At 37.2% G+C, this 17,791-nt stretch overlaps 1 protein-coding gene across 1 annotated transcript; it reads left to right on the top strand.

The window, feature by feature from the left end:
- Positions 1–2,035: 2,035 nt before the first annotated feature.
- Positions 2,036–2,602, top strand: LOC149156773 (uncharacterized). Its single transcript, XM_089444860.1, has one exon. It carries the CDS (start codon positions 2,036–2,038, stop codon positions 2,600–2,602), a length of 567 nt encoding a protein of 188 aa, XP_089300986.1.
- The last annotated feature ends 15,189 nt before the right edge of the window (positions 2,603–17,791 follow it).

Raw genomic sequence — 17,791 nt, forward strand, 5'->3', positions numbered from 1 at the left:
TGACTAAAATTAAATTAGGTTAAGCAATAATTCTAGATTAAGAAAAATAATTCATAACTTAGTAATTACATTTATAATAATATTATAATTAAAATAAATAATAAAACTTATTACAGTTATAATAATTAAACCTAATTATCATAAAAAAAAAAAAATTTAAAAGCTAAAAATAAAAATAAGCAATATGCACAAACTTAAAATTAATAAACATTAACTTAAAATTAAAAATTAAGTTAAGAATTAAGAATAACAATTTATAAACAAAAATAATTATATTTAATTAAAATATAATAAATTATAAAGAACACCTTTAATAAAATTAAGAATACAAAAAAGATACATTCAATAATAAATCTGATAAATTACAAGAATTAATTATAAAAATATCATTAAAACAAAGTAAAAATAAAAATAAAATTAAAATATTCTACCCATTCAAATGGTCGGCTTACCAACTTGACAACCCACCTATACCATATTTATTGCACACTATTCACTTCTCTGTAAATCAGTCCTGATGATGAGTGTTGGTCTAGACTCGAAACATCGACGAATAAAAGATGAACACTATGGAATATCCGAATTCAGTCTCTAAAAAACACACCACATAAATCTACAAACCATTTGTATGTTTATTCGAAAGATGAGAAAAATAGTCTTAATGTTTTTTTTTTGAAAAAATTTAATGAACTTTTTAAATATTTTTTATGATTTATTTTTTTATTATAAAAAATGCAAATTTGTAAAATAATTATAATTTCTTTTTTGTTAAAAAATAGATGAAACTAATAATTTTTTCACTATAATACAATTAGATATTCCAACAATTAATATCTAATCACTTTGGAAATCTTTCAAATGGTTTGACTTATGTTTTAATTTTGACTTTAGTAATTTTATAAGCCTATATATTCTTTAGAGTGACTATGGTTAATCTAGCGAACCTCAATATTTTTATATGCTCTTTAATTTTCTTTAGTTTGTAATTTTATTTATAGAATATAATTTTTTGATATGCTTTTTAACTTTTATTTAGTTTGTAATTTTATTTATAAAATATAATTTGAGTGATAGATGTTAAGAAAGTATTCGAGTTTATTTTTCATTGTACATTTTGCTTATAATTTGTTTTTTTGTCTCTTGTATTAATCAGAGAAATCATGGAAAGTGGTAGTTCAATATCATGTGGATACGAAAATTCATCTCTTCCTCCAATTCCAAGTGGTCAAGTCCAACAAAGCACAAACCCCAAGAAACCCTTGTTAAAGCTTGTGAATAAAATTACTAAAAACAAGAAAAAGAATAGTGGTGGTTGTGAAGAATGGATGTGCACATTATGTAATCGTGTTTAAAAGAAGTTATACTAGAGTGTGGCATCATCTTCTGTCCCTATTCGGTGATGGGGTAAAAGATTGTACATTATTGAAAAAATTATGGAGTTCACGGAGCTTCATATGACTTCCCTAGGATCCAATGTAATGAACTTGGGCAATGATTGTAATTTAAAGTACCTAGATCTTCTTCCCATGATATGGAAGATTTAGTCAGTCAAAATGCATCAAACCAATTTGAATCTGTGGGGGGGGGTCTACTTCTGGGAGGAGTAAGAAGCTCACTAGTTTTGCTCAAGAAAATTTTTCTAAAATCTACAATGTAGTACATAGGGATGAGGCTGATGATTCTATTGCTGATTTTTTTATGGCAAATGGAATTTCATTTAATGCTACCCATTCTCCACATTACAAAGAAATGGTGCGAAAAATCATAGTTTTTGGGCCAAGATATACACCTCCAAATTACAACAAAATGAGGACATCATTGTTAGATAAGGGGGTGACAAGAATGTAGGGGCTTATGGCCCCCCTTAAACAATATTGGATTTATTCAGGATGCTCAATAGTTATGGATAGTTGGAAAAAAAATTCAACAAAGGCCATTGTTGAATATTATTGTTACATCTCTAATTGGGCCCTATTTCTTAAGAGCAGTGAATTGTAGTGGGAAACTAAAGGATGCTACCTTCATGTTTGAAGTAATGAAAGAAGCAATTGATGAACTTGGTCCTTCAAATGTAGTACATGTAATCACAGATGCAACACCTATTTGCAAAGCAGCGGGTTTGATGGTTCAAAGTCGATATAGGCATATCTTTTGGACTCCTTGTTGCGTACATGTCTTGAATAATGTCCTCAAAGACACTGGCAAAATATCTTGGATTGCAAAACTCATTTTTGATGCAAGAGATGCACAAATGTACATTTGCAACCACCATGCCTCTTTAGCAATCTATAAGATGTATTCAAGGAAGAGGTTTTTGAAACCTGCAGAAACAAAATATGCTACATACTTCATTCCTCTTCAACGTATGGTTGAAGTGCATGCATCCTTAAAAGCCACTGTTATTTCCCAAGAGTGGAATGCATGGTCTGAATCTAAATCAATGCAGACAAAGAAGATAAGAGAGCATCTTCTCAATGACGATTGGTGGTCTGATTGTAAATATGTTGTTTCTTTCATAGTTCCAATTGTGGAGTTGATTAGGTATGCAGATCTGATTCCCCCACCCTTGGAGAAGTTTATGAATGTATTGATAGCATGGTAGGTAAGATAAGGCTCATCATTCGGAATAAAAAAACCCTCTTTGGAGTTCTTCAATGAAATTCATAAGATAATAGGGAAGAGATGGATCAAACTCAATACCTCGATTCACATGGTTGCTTATGCTCTTAATCCAAAGTGGTATATGGAGAGACCAAACAGAGTTCTACCCATTGATGATGAAGAAGTGAAACAGGGCTTTCTTGATGCCATATGCAAAATCTATACACCTAATGAAGCAAGTGTAATGCGGGAACAATTTATTGATTTTCCGACCTTAAACCCTTCCAAATTCTCTCAAGATGTGAGGGTGGACATCAACATTTATGCACAAAGGAATCCCATTGGATGGTGGAGAATGTATGGGGGGAAAGCCCAAGATCTTTGAAATCTTGCCTCACGCTTGCTATCTCAAGTTTCTTGTTAAGAGGAATAGGCTTACATCTAAGAGAGCAGAGAAATCAGTTTATATGCATAGTAGTCTTTGACTTCGCTCAAGGAATCTGCCTAAGTATTTAGAGGGCCCTGTAGCAAGATGGGATGTTGATGCCGAGGAGGCTTTTGAGATTGATGATGATGAGGATAATCCTTCACCAGATGCAGGTTTAGTTGGCATACCTTTGGGTAGCATTGCAGGTAATCTTGATATTGATGATGGTGATGATGAAATTGGAGTGCCTAGCGAAGCTCAAGGTTATATGGATATTCTTGATGCTGAAGATTGTACTTTATGATCATCTTCAACTTTAGTCTTTAATGTTATGTTTTGCCCTTTGAGCATTTTTTGACCATGTATTACTTTGCCACTTTGGGCATTTGTCATTTTTTCACGATGTACTACATTGGACATGCTAGCAATATGAATATTAATATGATGAGTTCTTTGATTCACTATGTTTCTTAAATTCAAAAGTGTCTCTTGAATTATTTACATTTTCAAAATTTCATTTTTGAATTTGATATTCATATAATGAATTAAAATTTAAAATTGATTTTGATATTTGAATATTTTGATTATTATATAGATTATATAATTAAAAAGACATTTTTTTTTTATTTTTTAATTATATAATATACCACTCCCAATTAGCGGTTTTCTGGAAATTTTGGGGAAACCTCTAGCCGTTCCGGACACCCGTACCCAAGTTCCCAACATTCCCACGTTCCAGAAACTCGTGCGACATAGATATTGATATATTGCATTGCCTCTATGGCAAAAATGTCTCACAAAGGCTTCCCCTCAAGTTTGTCAATGTTCAATGGTAAGAGAGCTATTGTGCAAGGTTCCTTGCAACCCCCACACCACCACCCTCATAATCCGTTTAGGCCTACCACTCCTCTCAAACTGGAGCACCACTGACAGCATCATCTAACTCAGCATCCGGGATCCAATTGTGATCAATAACATTGCAGATTCTCCTAGGACCTAGTCTCCTTTCTTCAATATGTTCCTATTCCTCTTCATTATTATCTTATACGTTGCACAGGTTTCCTTCATTTCCTAAACCTTCTATCTTTACCCTTTTTATGTTTTTGCATTGTTGTCATCCTATATTTGTAACTGTTTTAGGAGATGTGCTAATCACCCATGTTTTCTGCTATGTGAAAGAGGAATACTCTAGTCACATTAACCTTATTTTGGTCATTAGTGAACACTGATAGTAGTTCATTTTCATATTCTGAAAGTTTGAAATGTAGAATTTGAATTTTCATTTATACCCTATGCGAAAGAAAAGTTCAATTTGCAGTCACTAAGATCATATCAGTAGATTATACCAAATGTATTGTAAAATCCAGTGACCTCGGATAGCTCAACACCATGATTGAAACAAAAGTAGCTGCAATGGACTAAGCCATGATGAAATATTATTCTAGTGCAACAATATTTTATGTACATGACGTTGGCTCATTGGTTACTTCAGGTGTTTGTGCTCACAACCAATCCTCATCTTTTTCTGCTCATTAGTGTTTGTGTTGACAGAGTTGCGTAGTTGAAATTTAAGACATATTTCCTCTTTGAGGATAATAAAATATAGGACTACCAAAATTGCTGCTTGTATTTCCTTCCAATATGAGTAACAGCAAAGACGGACTCCCAAATTGAACAAAATAAGTACAGTAGACACCTTTAGGAAATGTGCTTTGTGGATGAGCCTCCTCTTCAATGTTATTGCTTATACAGCTATTCAATCCAATGAGATTGAATAAAGAATAATACATTGTCACCCAAAATTGATACACATGAAGTATAAATGCATATTTTGTAATCTTTTCTTAGGGACAACATAACAAGATAAAATGACTAAGTCAATTTCTGGCGTTATGTTGGAATAGTAGGAACTGGATTTGGTGGTCGGAGGACTTGTTGCAATAAGCGTGCTGCCAGGCGCTGTGTTACCCCTCCTACAACACGACCACCAATGCTGCGTGCTTCAGGTTGTTGAAGAATCTGCCAAGAAAATGCTCTGAATAATTAGCTGACAATAAACATCCAGTATATTCAACCAAATTATAATATAAAATGGCATCACATACTTTATCAGTTAAAGAATTTGCGTTGCAGAAAAGTTTCCTCCAAGTGCTTGCCACCGAAAGTATAGCATGGTAATCTATGACTCAAAATAAGGTGTGACCAGAAATCTAAGAGGAACAAAGTGTTCCTATCTCATTGAACACATTTGTAACTATGCTCTTCATACTAAATGAAAATATTCTTAGACAACAAGCATGCTAGAAGGTATACTCAATCTAAGCACACTAGTCATGAGTTTAAAACCTGCTGCAAGATGATAAATGAGCTTTACTACACCTAAGTTTCAAATCGTGCTTTCAATGAAGGATGTCATACTAGAGAAATGTTTAAGAAGATGATAAAGGGGCATGCAGACAATTTGTGTTATACACCGATTTTAAGCACGGTAATCATGAGTTTAAAACCTGCTGTTACTACACCTATGTTTCAAATCATGTTTTCCAAATAGGATGTCATACTGTGGAAATTTTTAAGAACATGATAAAGGGGCATGCAGACAAGTTGTGTAATACAAGTGACGAAGCTGATATCACTCTTAATACAACTCTGATTTATTTTATGTTGGGTCCTGTTAGCTCTCCTTCCAGCAGGGGTATGTGTAATTAAATTTCACTTTGATTCAGCAGGGTAGATTGGAGACAGGACTATTTTGACTATCCTCAGGGATCCCATGGCACAAGGCTCCCAGGTCAAAATTTCAACAAGAACTCATTTTTTTCAGCATCATTCATACTTGACATGCCACATTGAAATTTTGACAAAAAGAGGTTATAGATATAAGTCTTAGATCTAAAAAGAGGTTATTTCAAGCAAAATTCCTCATGTTAAGGGGAATGTGGGCATAGTAATGCATGAGCAAAAATGAAATTGCAAAGTACATTTATGTTGCATGCGAAAAAAATTGCAGAGTACATTTATGTACCATGCGAGATGTTTTACATTGCATGTCATGCATAGAACCCCCAATCACATGTTCCAGCCTCCTAGAGCCTAAAAATAGCAAAACAATAGAGTTCTACCACCCATGCAAGCAAACAAATGACAATGTGCAACTCACATGTGTGAGTTATTTAAGTGGAACCTACAAAAATTGCCCTAGCACCAAATTGAGTATGTGATAGCTTGTTGGAATCCTCATGACGTGGCCCATTTCCTCAAGCAAAATCACTAGACAAATATTCTAGGGTGTTTTCTCCACAAGGCAGTTTTTGGGACTCGTCAATTCACATGCCAACTCACGTGTGGATCAAGAAAGGTTTCTCTAAGTCAACATTGGGCATCCAAACGGATGTTGAGCTCCATTTTCAAGTGATCAAGCCTTTATAAAGAAGAATATTTCAGCTTAGATCAAGTCAAACATGGGAACATTGGACCATTTCTTGGGACATGGATACATTCTTCAAAGTTTAACAATTATTTCAAGCATGGATCAAAGGAACGTTGATCATTATTTTGAAGAAATAATAATTTATGGAACTTATCTTCCGTACATGGATGGATTGATCCACCTTTTTGTGGGATCTATTATTTGTCATTGTATATGTGGCTTTGACCACCTTATTTTATCAATTTTTAGTTTCTAAAGTAGACTAGATCTAGAATTTCTTTGCTAGATCTAAGGAAACTCCCCAGATAATATTGTTTTAATGTAAATTAAGGTCCTTACCTCCTTGATATAAAGGACTTCCTCATTTGTAATTCGTGGTTGGATGGTGGGAGTATTCTTCTCCCTAGCACTTAATGAAGATACTTCTAGTGTATATTAGGGTTTCGAGTTTATTATGTGATGTATGATTTGACTTAAGAAAATTTCCTAAATAATATTATTTTAATGTAAATGAAGTTCCTTACCTCCTCTATATAAAGGAAGAACTTCCTCATTCGTCATTCATGGTTGGATGGTGGGAGTATTCCTCTCCTTGGCGCTTCATGAAGATAACTTTTGGTATATATTACAGTTTCCAGTTTATTATATGATGTAGGTTTCGACTTAGGATTTTCTTTCTTAGGTTCATCTACAATATTCTAAAGGGTTTAAACTTGTAAGTGATTCAAGATCACCACAAGGCTTAGTGTGATAGATCCATAGAAGGGCAACAAGTCACATGGAAGGAAAGATCATGGTGCTAGACCTCACCTCATCCTTTGTTGGGGTGAAGTACTCATCAAACCTCTTTGTTACGCAGACCCTCAAAGGGGTTCCCCTAGTAAATGCTTGGCTTGTTTTGTGCCATAGTCAATCATTGGTTTGAGTGCAATCCTATTGAAGAATCCTCTCTAGTGGGGTTTTGACTTTACGATTTACCCTAATTGGCGAAGAGACTACCCATCCTTAGATACTAGTAACCCACCTCCACCCACCCCCACCCAGCCAACCCAAAAAAAATCATTATTCTGAGTAACCAACCTATGGAGGGTCATTCTTTCTCATCATTAATATCCCCTTGAATCCATTGTCCTTATATATTGGCATTGACCTTCTCATCCCTCCACCAATATTTCATTATTTTCTTTTACACCCAGATTGATCATTGGGGTTACTTGTGATATCACCATACTCCTTATTTTTGATCCTAAGGGAGCCCCCCCCCCCCTGAAACCAAAGAAAAGCTAGCCTAAAGAGGCAAAAGTAGGTTGTTGAAATGACAATGAGTGACATATCGAGATTCCATTTTGATTGTACAATGTGGGTTGATGTGGGTTGGAGATTTCACCATTCTAACATACAATTTGAGCAGTAATAGGTTTGAAGGATACATTTCATACAATGTTAGAGTACCATCCAACTCCTATATTTCAATAGGAACCAAGAAATGCACTTAATGAATAAGATAAAACCATGATTTTAGTTGTAACAATCTTTTCAAGTTTTTTAATTATTATCATTTCTCAATCCCATGGTTGTTGAGTTTTCAAAAAGATATGATGTCAGAGTGATGCAACAAAAGAGAAATGTTGGAAACACTGACAAGGGGGGTGAATTAGTATTCCTTAGCAATTAGCACTTTTAAATCTTTTCAGAGCATTATTCTCCAGCTCCCACTGGAAGGACGCCCCAACACCCTGGTTTCTTTAGTAATCAACTAAATGGATGCCCCAACACCCTAGTGAGCCACAACTCACCCTAGCACCACCCTACCACCCTATAATGACTAAAATAAGACAAGACTGTGGATTCGCAAACCAGGGACCACAATCCATGATACTTTAAGTTTTACAATAATTTTCGTGTACCTGACCAAATACCCAATCACTCTATGACCTGCAACTCAACCATGACATCATCTCAACAATGAATCCTATACCTCCCAACACTGCCTCTTCGACTCTAATCAAAATGACTCTTTTACAATCTTTACAATGATGACTCTTTTACAAATGACTCTTTTACAACTTTGCAATGATGACTCTTTTACAAATGACTCTTGGCCTTGATACTTCTTCACAATATGCAGATGGTTTTCATGTCTTCAAAGGATGTCCCATTGCAATTCTTCCTTTGATTTGATACTTCAGCACTTGAATACTTGCTTGATGTTGTTCTTGAATCTATGCAAAATTTGCCCAGCGAAACCAAACCCAAAACAAAACAAAATACCCTTCAACTTACCTCTGCCTGCAAAACACATGTAAGTGAATAATAATGAATAAAAACAAAATTACAATTACAATGCGTACCTAAAGTGTGCTTGTCACTTTTTTTGTTGACTTGTTGCAGCAGTAGACAAAGACTCCCACTCTTGATATAGACCTGGACTCTATGCAAGACTATATCCAAAACGGACCTAAAGATATATACAATAGAAACTGATGATAGGCCCTAGACTTGTGATGAACCAATTTCTAAGTACAACAACAGAGATCATTCTATCAACTATGACAAGACAAGTAACATCAACTTACAACATCATATAGATTTTGCAGACTTGGTGTAGCATCAAATGTGTAGTATCAAGAATTGGACATTCGGAATGTGGTATCAAAACTAACTGTGACATATAGAAACATAGAGATATAACTGAGACCCTATACATACTTATGTTGTCCTACAGAAACACATGTCAGAGATGATATTAAAAATTCAAATGTAAACACTAATCATACAGACCTTGTTGCAGGAGACTTACCCTTGACTGTTGATATGTGGTCCTTGCTACAGTGATCCTTGAATGCATGCTTTTTCTTTCATTCTAGGAGTTCGATATTGAACCTATTGTATCTACGTAATTTCGGATCTCTAGGCTTTGAAATTTCATCCTTTGGTAACCCTCTAAGTCCTCTTTCCAACCCCACAGGTGTGATCAAGATTGGATTCTTCAAGAAATAGTTATGCCCAATCTTCCACGATGACCTGATTATATCTTGGTTCAATAGAGCGAACTTGTACGAAGTGCCACGTGTCACTGTTGCGACCTTCGGCCCTGAAAACGATACCCAACAAACTACAGTTTGTCCTCTTTCTGTCACTATTTATGAAATTGGAATCCAATGCTTAGAGAGAGTTATGATGATTTTCCCAACATCACTTGTTTGACATGGAATTCGGGAGCCTGCAAAAACCCTAACTTCCTCAGATCATATTTCTGAAAATATAATGAACCAAGATCTAAAATTCGGTCACAAGGTTCATCAAGATTTCAGCTCAAATGGGTTTTAATTTCAGCTTCTGAAGCTTCACAAAAGAAACGTTATAGCGAAAATTCCATGATGACTGTTTGAAGCCACAAAATCCCTACTAGAGGAGGATATAAGGGTCACTATTTATATGAATGTCTTGAGTTGAGAGGGTACTCAACAAGTGAATGTTGGATGGATTGTAGGAAAAAAAAACATTATTAATTATTTACTCTTCAATGACCACAACCAATTATGAGTGTCATGCCACAAACACATAGGTTTTTAGCCCACTAACTGGGGTTACTAACTTCAAACACGAATATCTCTCATACCGTGAAGAATTACATGGCGTGCCATATATCAGCGAAAACATATCAATGAGTAGAATCCATCTAGAAGATCCTTGACTCAGAATAGAGTAAGTTGTCAAGTCAAAATGCCCATGCAAGATTTGGTTAGTCCCTGGTGCTTCCTGGGTTGACATCAATGACAACCACTGATCAATAATCTCCCCCTTTGGCATTGATGGCAACACAAGTACTCCCCCTGCGATCATGACACCTCTTCCTACTGCCTTCTCTCCCCCTTTTTCATTAATGGAAAATGGTAACTCCCCCTGACAAACAGCCATCTTGCAGACCTGTACACACCTCCACTCCCCCTTTCTACTCGAGTAGATAAGAGAAAGAGTCTAATGAAACTTGGGAGAATCCCAAGCTTTTGGCGAAGATACTCAAATGTTTCACGAGGTAATTATTTGGTAAACATGTCAACAATTTGTTCCTTTGTGCCAACATATTCAAGCTTGATATTCTTTTCGGCGACCTCCTCTCTAACGAAATGATATTTAATCGAAATGTGCTTTGTTTTGGAATGCATCATAGGATTCTTGGAGATACTGATGGCACTGGTGTTATCGCAAAAGATGGGAATATGCTCATCAAACTTGACTTGAAGATATTGAAAAGTTTGCTTCATCTAGAGAGCTTGTGTACAACAAGATTCTACCGCAATATATTATGCTTCTACTATGGATAACGAGATTGAAGACTGCTTTTCACTTAACCATGAACCAAGACAACCACGTAGATATAATGTTGCTCCACTGGTACTCTTATGATCATCAACACTTCCTGCCTACTCTGCATCTGTATAAGCTTGGATAACCAGATCATTTCCTTTGGGATACCATAGACCATATTCCATTGTGCCCTTAAGATATCGAAGAATTCTTTTGACAACAATAATATGAGATTCTTTTGGTGCTACTTGTCCAACTGCTTGCATCACATCAGGCTTGGGAGGCTGTCACATATAGGAGACTACCAATCATGGATCTATACAACCTTTGGTCCACATCCTTTGACGAATCTTCTAAGCTTAACTTGCAACCTGTTATCATGGGGGTAAGGATTGGCTCGCAATCTTCCATCTGGAATTTTTTGATAATTTCCTTGATGTACTTGGTTTGATATATGAATATTCGTTTATCCTACTGAGAAATATGAAACCCCAAAAAGTATGTCAGCTTGCCCAGCATAGACATTTCAAACTCACTTTTCATTTTTGTGGCAAAGTCTTTACTTAATCTGTCATCATTTCTTCCAAAGATTATATCATCCACATATACCTCGATAATCGTTAGGTTATCTTGATCCACTTTTAGATAGAGATTGTTGTCATCGCTTCCTTTCTTGAATCCTTGTTGATGTAGATACCTATCAAGACGAGCATACCAAGCCCTAGGAGCTTGCTTGAGGCCATATAGTGCCTTCTTTAATCTATAAATGTAGTTTTCTTTGTCAGTGAGCAGAAAACCTTCAGGTTGTTCAATGTAAACTTTTTCTTCCAATTCACCACTTAGAAAATCTGACTTAACATCCATTTGGTAGACCTTGATTTTTCTCGAGCATGCATATGTGAGAAACATCCTGATAACTTCCATTCTGGCAACGAGAACATATGTTTCTTCAAAATCAATTCCTTCAACTTGTGCATATCCTTTGCAGACTAATCTTGCTTTATTCCTAGTAACCTGTCTTGTTGATTTGGGGTAACATCGGATGTGCTCTAGCCATGAAAAGTGGTCAAGATGTTAAAGCACATGAGATCTCCAAGACCAAGAAATGGCTTGGGCAGATTCTAACCGGTTTGGGAGATATTAAAATAATTAATATTTTTAATGGAGTTGTTATCGGGAAAACTAGTGTCTATACAGAGCTGCTAGTCCCACTAAGGTTGGTAGCTACCTTAGAAACAAACACACTAAAAACTACTTTCGTTTTCCTTTATGAGAAATAGATAAGAGAAGAATAAGGAGACCAACCTCTGTCTTGCGCTTGGTTCCTTGCTTGATTCCTCTCTCTTCTGGTAGGTCTTTGCCACTCGCTTCCTTGTCTACCCAGCTTCAAAGAGTACCTGTAGAATCAAAGCAGCATAACACTATCCAAGAACATAGATCTATTATCATAAACAATATAGGATCAGATGTACATTGACCACACAAATGCATAAATCATCAATCATACAAAAATGTGGAGGAAAACTTGAATAGCTTTAATGATAATCAAGAAAGCGCAAAGAGGATTACAACCAATTGTTCTGACCCAACATCATCCTCTCAGCAAGAAATCCCTTCTTCACCTCATGAAAAGCTTAGATCACCCAACACTATGATATTGCACCAAGAAACCAACAACACTTTCTTGCAAGATACAAAATTCCAGCCTCTAACCTCTAGATCTCTGGGATGAGAGATCTATATATAGATATTTGCAGAGGTGTGAGTCAGCTTTGGGTTTTTGATTAGTGTCTTCTCTCTGATAGTTCTTGATTCCACTTGGAGATCTCATTGATCTCTTACTCATCCTTGGGCGATTTTGAGAGGAAAGTGTCACAGGAGAAGTTTCTAGAATATTCAATGATCATCCACCTCGCAAAATGTCTCCGCCAATTGTCTTTTCTCGTCCATCGCACCCCATAGAAGGGCTTTTCAACATGCATCGCACTTCTCGTGTGCATTAGGTGGGATGCATTGCACTTTGACCATGGAGCAGGTGAGATGGTCCAGTTTTGACTAGTTCTGAGTAGTTTTTCATGGAGAACTTCTAGGAGATGATGTAATCAGTTGACCTTGTTCTTTTAGGGGTTGGAACAACACTTTTAGGGACTTAAGAGCCCTTGGTTTATGGACATTTATGATTGGGGATGCAGTGCCCAAAAATGTCTATAACAGTTGCCCCCTAAAGCATGAGGTCGTTAATCTTTTGATGTCGGGTGAAATGCTTTATCATGAGGATCTGAAGTTTTTTCGAGCTGGAAAGCGACCTGTAATAAGATACAATACAATACATTATCTTCATAATATTTTCATGATCTAGCTGAGGCGGGCATTCCCATGCTCAACTTTATAAATTCATTTTCATGTACATAAGACAGACAATCGTCTGAGTGTAGACTGATGATTCTGGTAGAGCCATCATCCCTTGGATTGGATGATTATCTATGCAGCAATGATGTACATTTGATGTCTTTATTTTCTTGAATATATATCGCAGCCCGGATGGATGAAACTAGATCTGGGGTCTTCAATCTCATTCGATCTTCACTCAAAGTACAAGTCGATCCATGTGAGAGATGTTCTGGAGTCGAACATGGAAAGACATCGCCTGATTACCAACCAATGATGTAAGCTGTTAACAGGCGCGAGAGGAATCACCGATAATGATGATGACCCTCAAGGTACTACAGTACAATTCACGTGGTGTGAATAAGGGACTTGGCGTCAAACACCATGCAAAATATTTCGGTCGAAGGCCATTCATGTAAACCTGTCGCCGGAAGTGAGAAACTTGCCTTTGAGGCATGCAAGCTTCAAAGTAATGAAAGGGTTGTTCCTAGATCGACTTCTTGGATAATGAGCTGATGTTGACAAGAAGTGATCCGTCATAGGAGGGCCTTAGTGAATCCCACATCAATGACATGGAACGGAGAAAATGATTTTAATGGAGGTGAAAACGATCTGGTGATATAAGGTTCAGGGTGGCGGTCATGAAAGAATGGAGCGTAAATGTATTGCAGTGGGTGAGACACAGGTGAATTCTCTGAGCGACTTCTCTTGAACATATCGGCGACACTGACATGATGGATCGGTAGCATTAACCCCAAATATGGATGGTGTGACGGAACCATGGTGATGTGACCAGTGAATGGAACAACCCAACCCGACTCGGATGCGGAGTGAAAGTGTCATGTTCAAGAGCGACTTGCTACCAACAAAGTTTCTTCAAGTTTTCTTCCCAATTTTTCCCCAGTCATTGCTGACCAGTACCTCTTTATTTTTGTCAAGCTTGAGAAGGATAACATATGCTTGTTCTATAATTTTCCCTTCAGGCAAACCCATCGCTATGTTTTAACGAGCCTAGCGATAGTGAAACTCATTCTTGTCTGTATGGACAAGTTTGTCGCTATTCGGTTTTAATGAGTTTAACGACAAAGATAACTCGGTCCTTTTCAATTTTAGAGAGTCTGAAAGGGACGTAAAGAAAACTCCAACAATCCTTTTTCGTCATATAATCCCTTAAGTCCGAAAAAGTATAAAATAATACAAAAGGGATGAATTTTTGGTAATTTTAACGAGCTAAACAAAACAAGCACTCGATCTTTTTGTGTAATAATCCCTCAGGTCCAAAAAGATTAAAATTTAGAGGAGAGATAGCACTTCTGGTCACTTTAACGAGCTGGAGAGGCCAATTGCTCGGCAATCTTTTCATATTTTACGAGTCAGATGAAAAGAGCTTAAAGGAGACTCATTTTTCGAGGAACGAGTGATAAATTCGGGTAGCAGCTAATTCCAGGTAAGGTTTGGAATTTTCCAATCACGGCAGTGTCACAAGGATGGCTAACAGGATCACTCTTTGCAGCTGTTCCTCAAAAAGGGTAAACAATCAAATGGAGGTGAATGATCGGCTAATACAGAGTGGAGGTGATGATGAGAACACGACCAAGGCTTCAAAGGCTGATGATAATGCATTCACGATGGTTATTTACTGGAAATTGGTTCATTTTTTAATGAGCTTAAACTTTGGGGGAACGTTTTCTCATTGATTATGTTTATTTTTAACGAGCTTGAATTCCGCGTTAAAACTACTCGAGGCGGGCTTATTTTTTAACGAGCTTTAACCCTGCAGTAACATTGCTCATGATAAGTTTGCATGCCCCCAGCATAATAACGTAAATCAAGGTGCATGCCCCCCAAGCTTCATTGCATTCATCTCGGTGGGAATGAAGGTTTACCTTCGAGATCTTCGAAAGTCTCGTCTTTGATTTTACGAGATCGTAATCAAAGACTCGATTTGGAAAGGGAGTTGTTTCATTTTTTGATGAGGTTGACACAGTAAAAGAACTATCCTCATAATCCACCGTATTTACAGTATTTGATAGAAAATCAAAAACTGAGGGATGATTAAGGTCATTGGAATAATCTTCGTTGTAATCCGGGAGATGGGAACGATGGTGGTAATCTTCCCTTGGTGCCTCTCCTAACATCATTGACTGAATGATTCCTTTGTCTGTAGAATATACATGCAACCAAGGATCTGAAGAGGTACCATATTCCTTAGACCTATCTATCCAAACACTCGATGAGCATTGATTTGGGTTTGCCTCCCAGGCCAAGAAAATTGATTGCTACAATATTTCTAAAATGGAAATGATCCATGCTGACAAAATGTTTAGGAATCTTCCGAATCCATTAGATATAGAATATTTCATATTGCAGGTTTCCACTGTGGCCACTTCCGCCAGATTACTCGGAGGCGGTAGGGCAAAAGTTCGCATTAAGGCAGGGTCTTTTAGGAGACCTACTCCGATATTTTGAAGCGAATGATTGCTTCCATGGATCATTGGAATGCTTCTCGTAACTTGTGAACTGTTGGGGAGAAATGTTTGTTGGTCGATGATTGTAATTCCTCCTTGAAAGGGAAATGCAATCTTCCTGAAGTAGGTCGACACAACTACGGCCATGGCATATATCCAGGGCCTTCCTAGTAGGATGTTGTAATCAAGGTTTCCGTCGATTACTTCAACACCAATTTCTATTGTTTTTCCCCCTAGTTCAACTTGCAAGTTACTTAAAATCTCGTATGGAGTGTATGATCTTCCATCAAATTCTTTTAACATTGTTGACGATCGCGACAAGGGTGGTGAGCCTAAATTTTTCCAGCAACTCATCGACATAATACATGTAGATGCCCCCTCATCAATAATTGTTCGATGAACAGTTTTGTTGAGGGCTTTCACTTGAATAAGGAAAGCTAGTCGAGCTTGTAACTCAGGGTCATATCCTTTGTGATTAAAGGATACAAGATTGGAATCCGTTGGGTCAATCCACCTATTACTGATAATAGATCCTGCTTTTGGGAGAGGCGATTTTGCGGTACCTCAAGTGTCGACATAGCGGATGGCGATTGGGCCAGGTCCTCTACTATATTATAATTCTGTGCTACTTTGGCACGAGGATTAAATGTCGATTTGTGTACTACTCCCTTTGGCGGCTTTATCATTGGTTCAAGAATGATGGGTGGCACAACTTCGGTCAAAGTTGTTGTCGAGCTACTAGGTTGTTCATTAGCCTTGTTATTTGACAGCTGTGGATTCCCGTAATATTTATTCCTTGTCAAAGAATCATTTTGCTGCTTTGAGATAGACAACATAAGCACTTGGGATCGGGAATCATTTTGATTAGCAACTAGTTTGGTTCCCGGGTTTGGAAACGGATCAGTCAATACTGCTGAGGTTTTTGAACTCTAAAAGAGTCTCTTAACTTCAGCTTTATGTGGACAATCTCTCGTCCGATGATCCTCATCGCATATCTGACACCCCACAGGGGGTTTCCTTTGCCCAGAAGGGTTTGCAGAAGGTTTTTCAAGAGATGACTCATCCTGTTCTTTTTTCTCCCTTTCTTTTTCTTCTTGCCCCCTGGTTGCTTCAGTTGTTTTCCCTTGTCAATCGACACGGCATTTACCTCCGAGGCGAGAAGTTCTTCATTTGCATTTTGACTAGAAATCTTACGTCTTTTAGATGTAGCCTTTGTTGATTTCTTGTTTGTAGTACTAATCACGCCATTGCCGGCATGAGAGTCATTGTTCGATTTAGGAGGAGGAGGAACGGAAAATTCTGGTTGGGAGCGTCAGGGATTTTATCGTAGAGCATGCCAGACTGAGTATAAATCAAGTATAAATATTGTGCACGAGCAATAACTTGCTCTTCAGTGACGACTCCTCCCTTTGCCACATCTTCTGTAATGGAAGGTAATAATGACTTAATAAACCATTCAGCTAAAAGTTGATCAGGAACGTACATTTTTACCATTCTACGACGACATCGACACTCATGCATATGATCATATATGTGAGTGGCCGTTGTCTGTTTGAAGTTGGTAAGAAGCTCTGTTCCTGTTTCGTACCTTATTGGTAACTGAAAATGGGTTAAAAATGTTGTGGCTAGGGTGCTGAAGTTATCAAATGAAGCTCTAGGCAATTCGATATACCATTTTGCTGCCGGACCAGTTAACGTCCTCTCGAAAAGTAAAAGCCTAATCGAATCATCGTTTAGGGTGTTTGATGAACACCACAGATGAAATGTCACACATGATTCGATGGGTCTTCACCCGGATTTCCATTAAATTTAGGAATATCTGACGGAAGTTTATGTGGAATCACTGGCCACCAAGAGGCGTAAGCAATTGGACCGTTTGTTAACCTATTTAGATCCAATAACTCCAAAGTTGCCACGAAGGGTAACTGTTGATTCAGTTTTGGCGAAGCATAGCCAGGATAAGATGGGATTTCTTGAGCAGTCGGTCTCTGCAATCCAGCATAATGCATTTGATGCTGGTAACTTTGGTAAGGTTGATGGGCATAACCATTGTAGAATGGTTGATTTTGACCGTTTTGAATATACGGCTGCCCACTATTTGCAAAGATTTGTTGCTCAGATCCTTGGCATACTTGTTGGAATTGCGGTTGTTGGTATTGCACCAGC

This window comes from Pinus tabuliformis, chromosome 9, assembly GCF_031772625.1.
Source record: "Pinus tabuliformis cultivar Carrire ecotype Pingquan chromosome 9, CPIR1, whole genome shotgun sequence".
In the NCBI taxonomy this organism is placed as follows: domain Eukaryota; kingdom Viridiplantae; phylum Streptophyta; class Pinopsida; order Pinales; family Pinaceae; genus Pinus; species Pinus tabuliformis.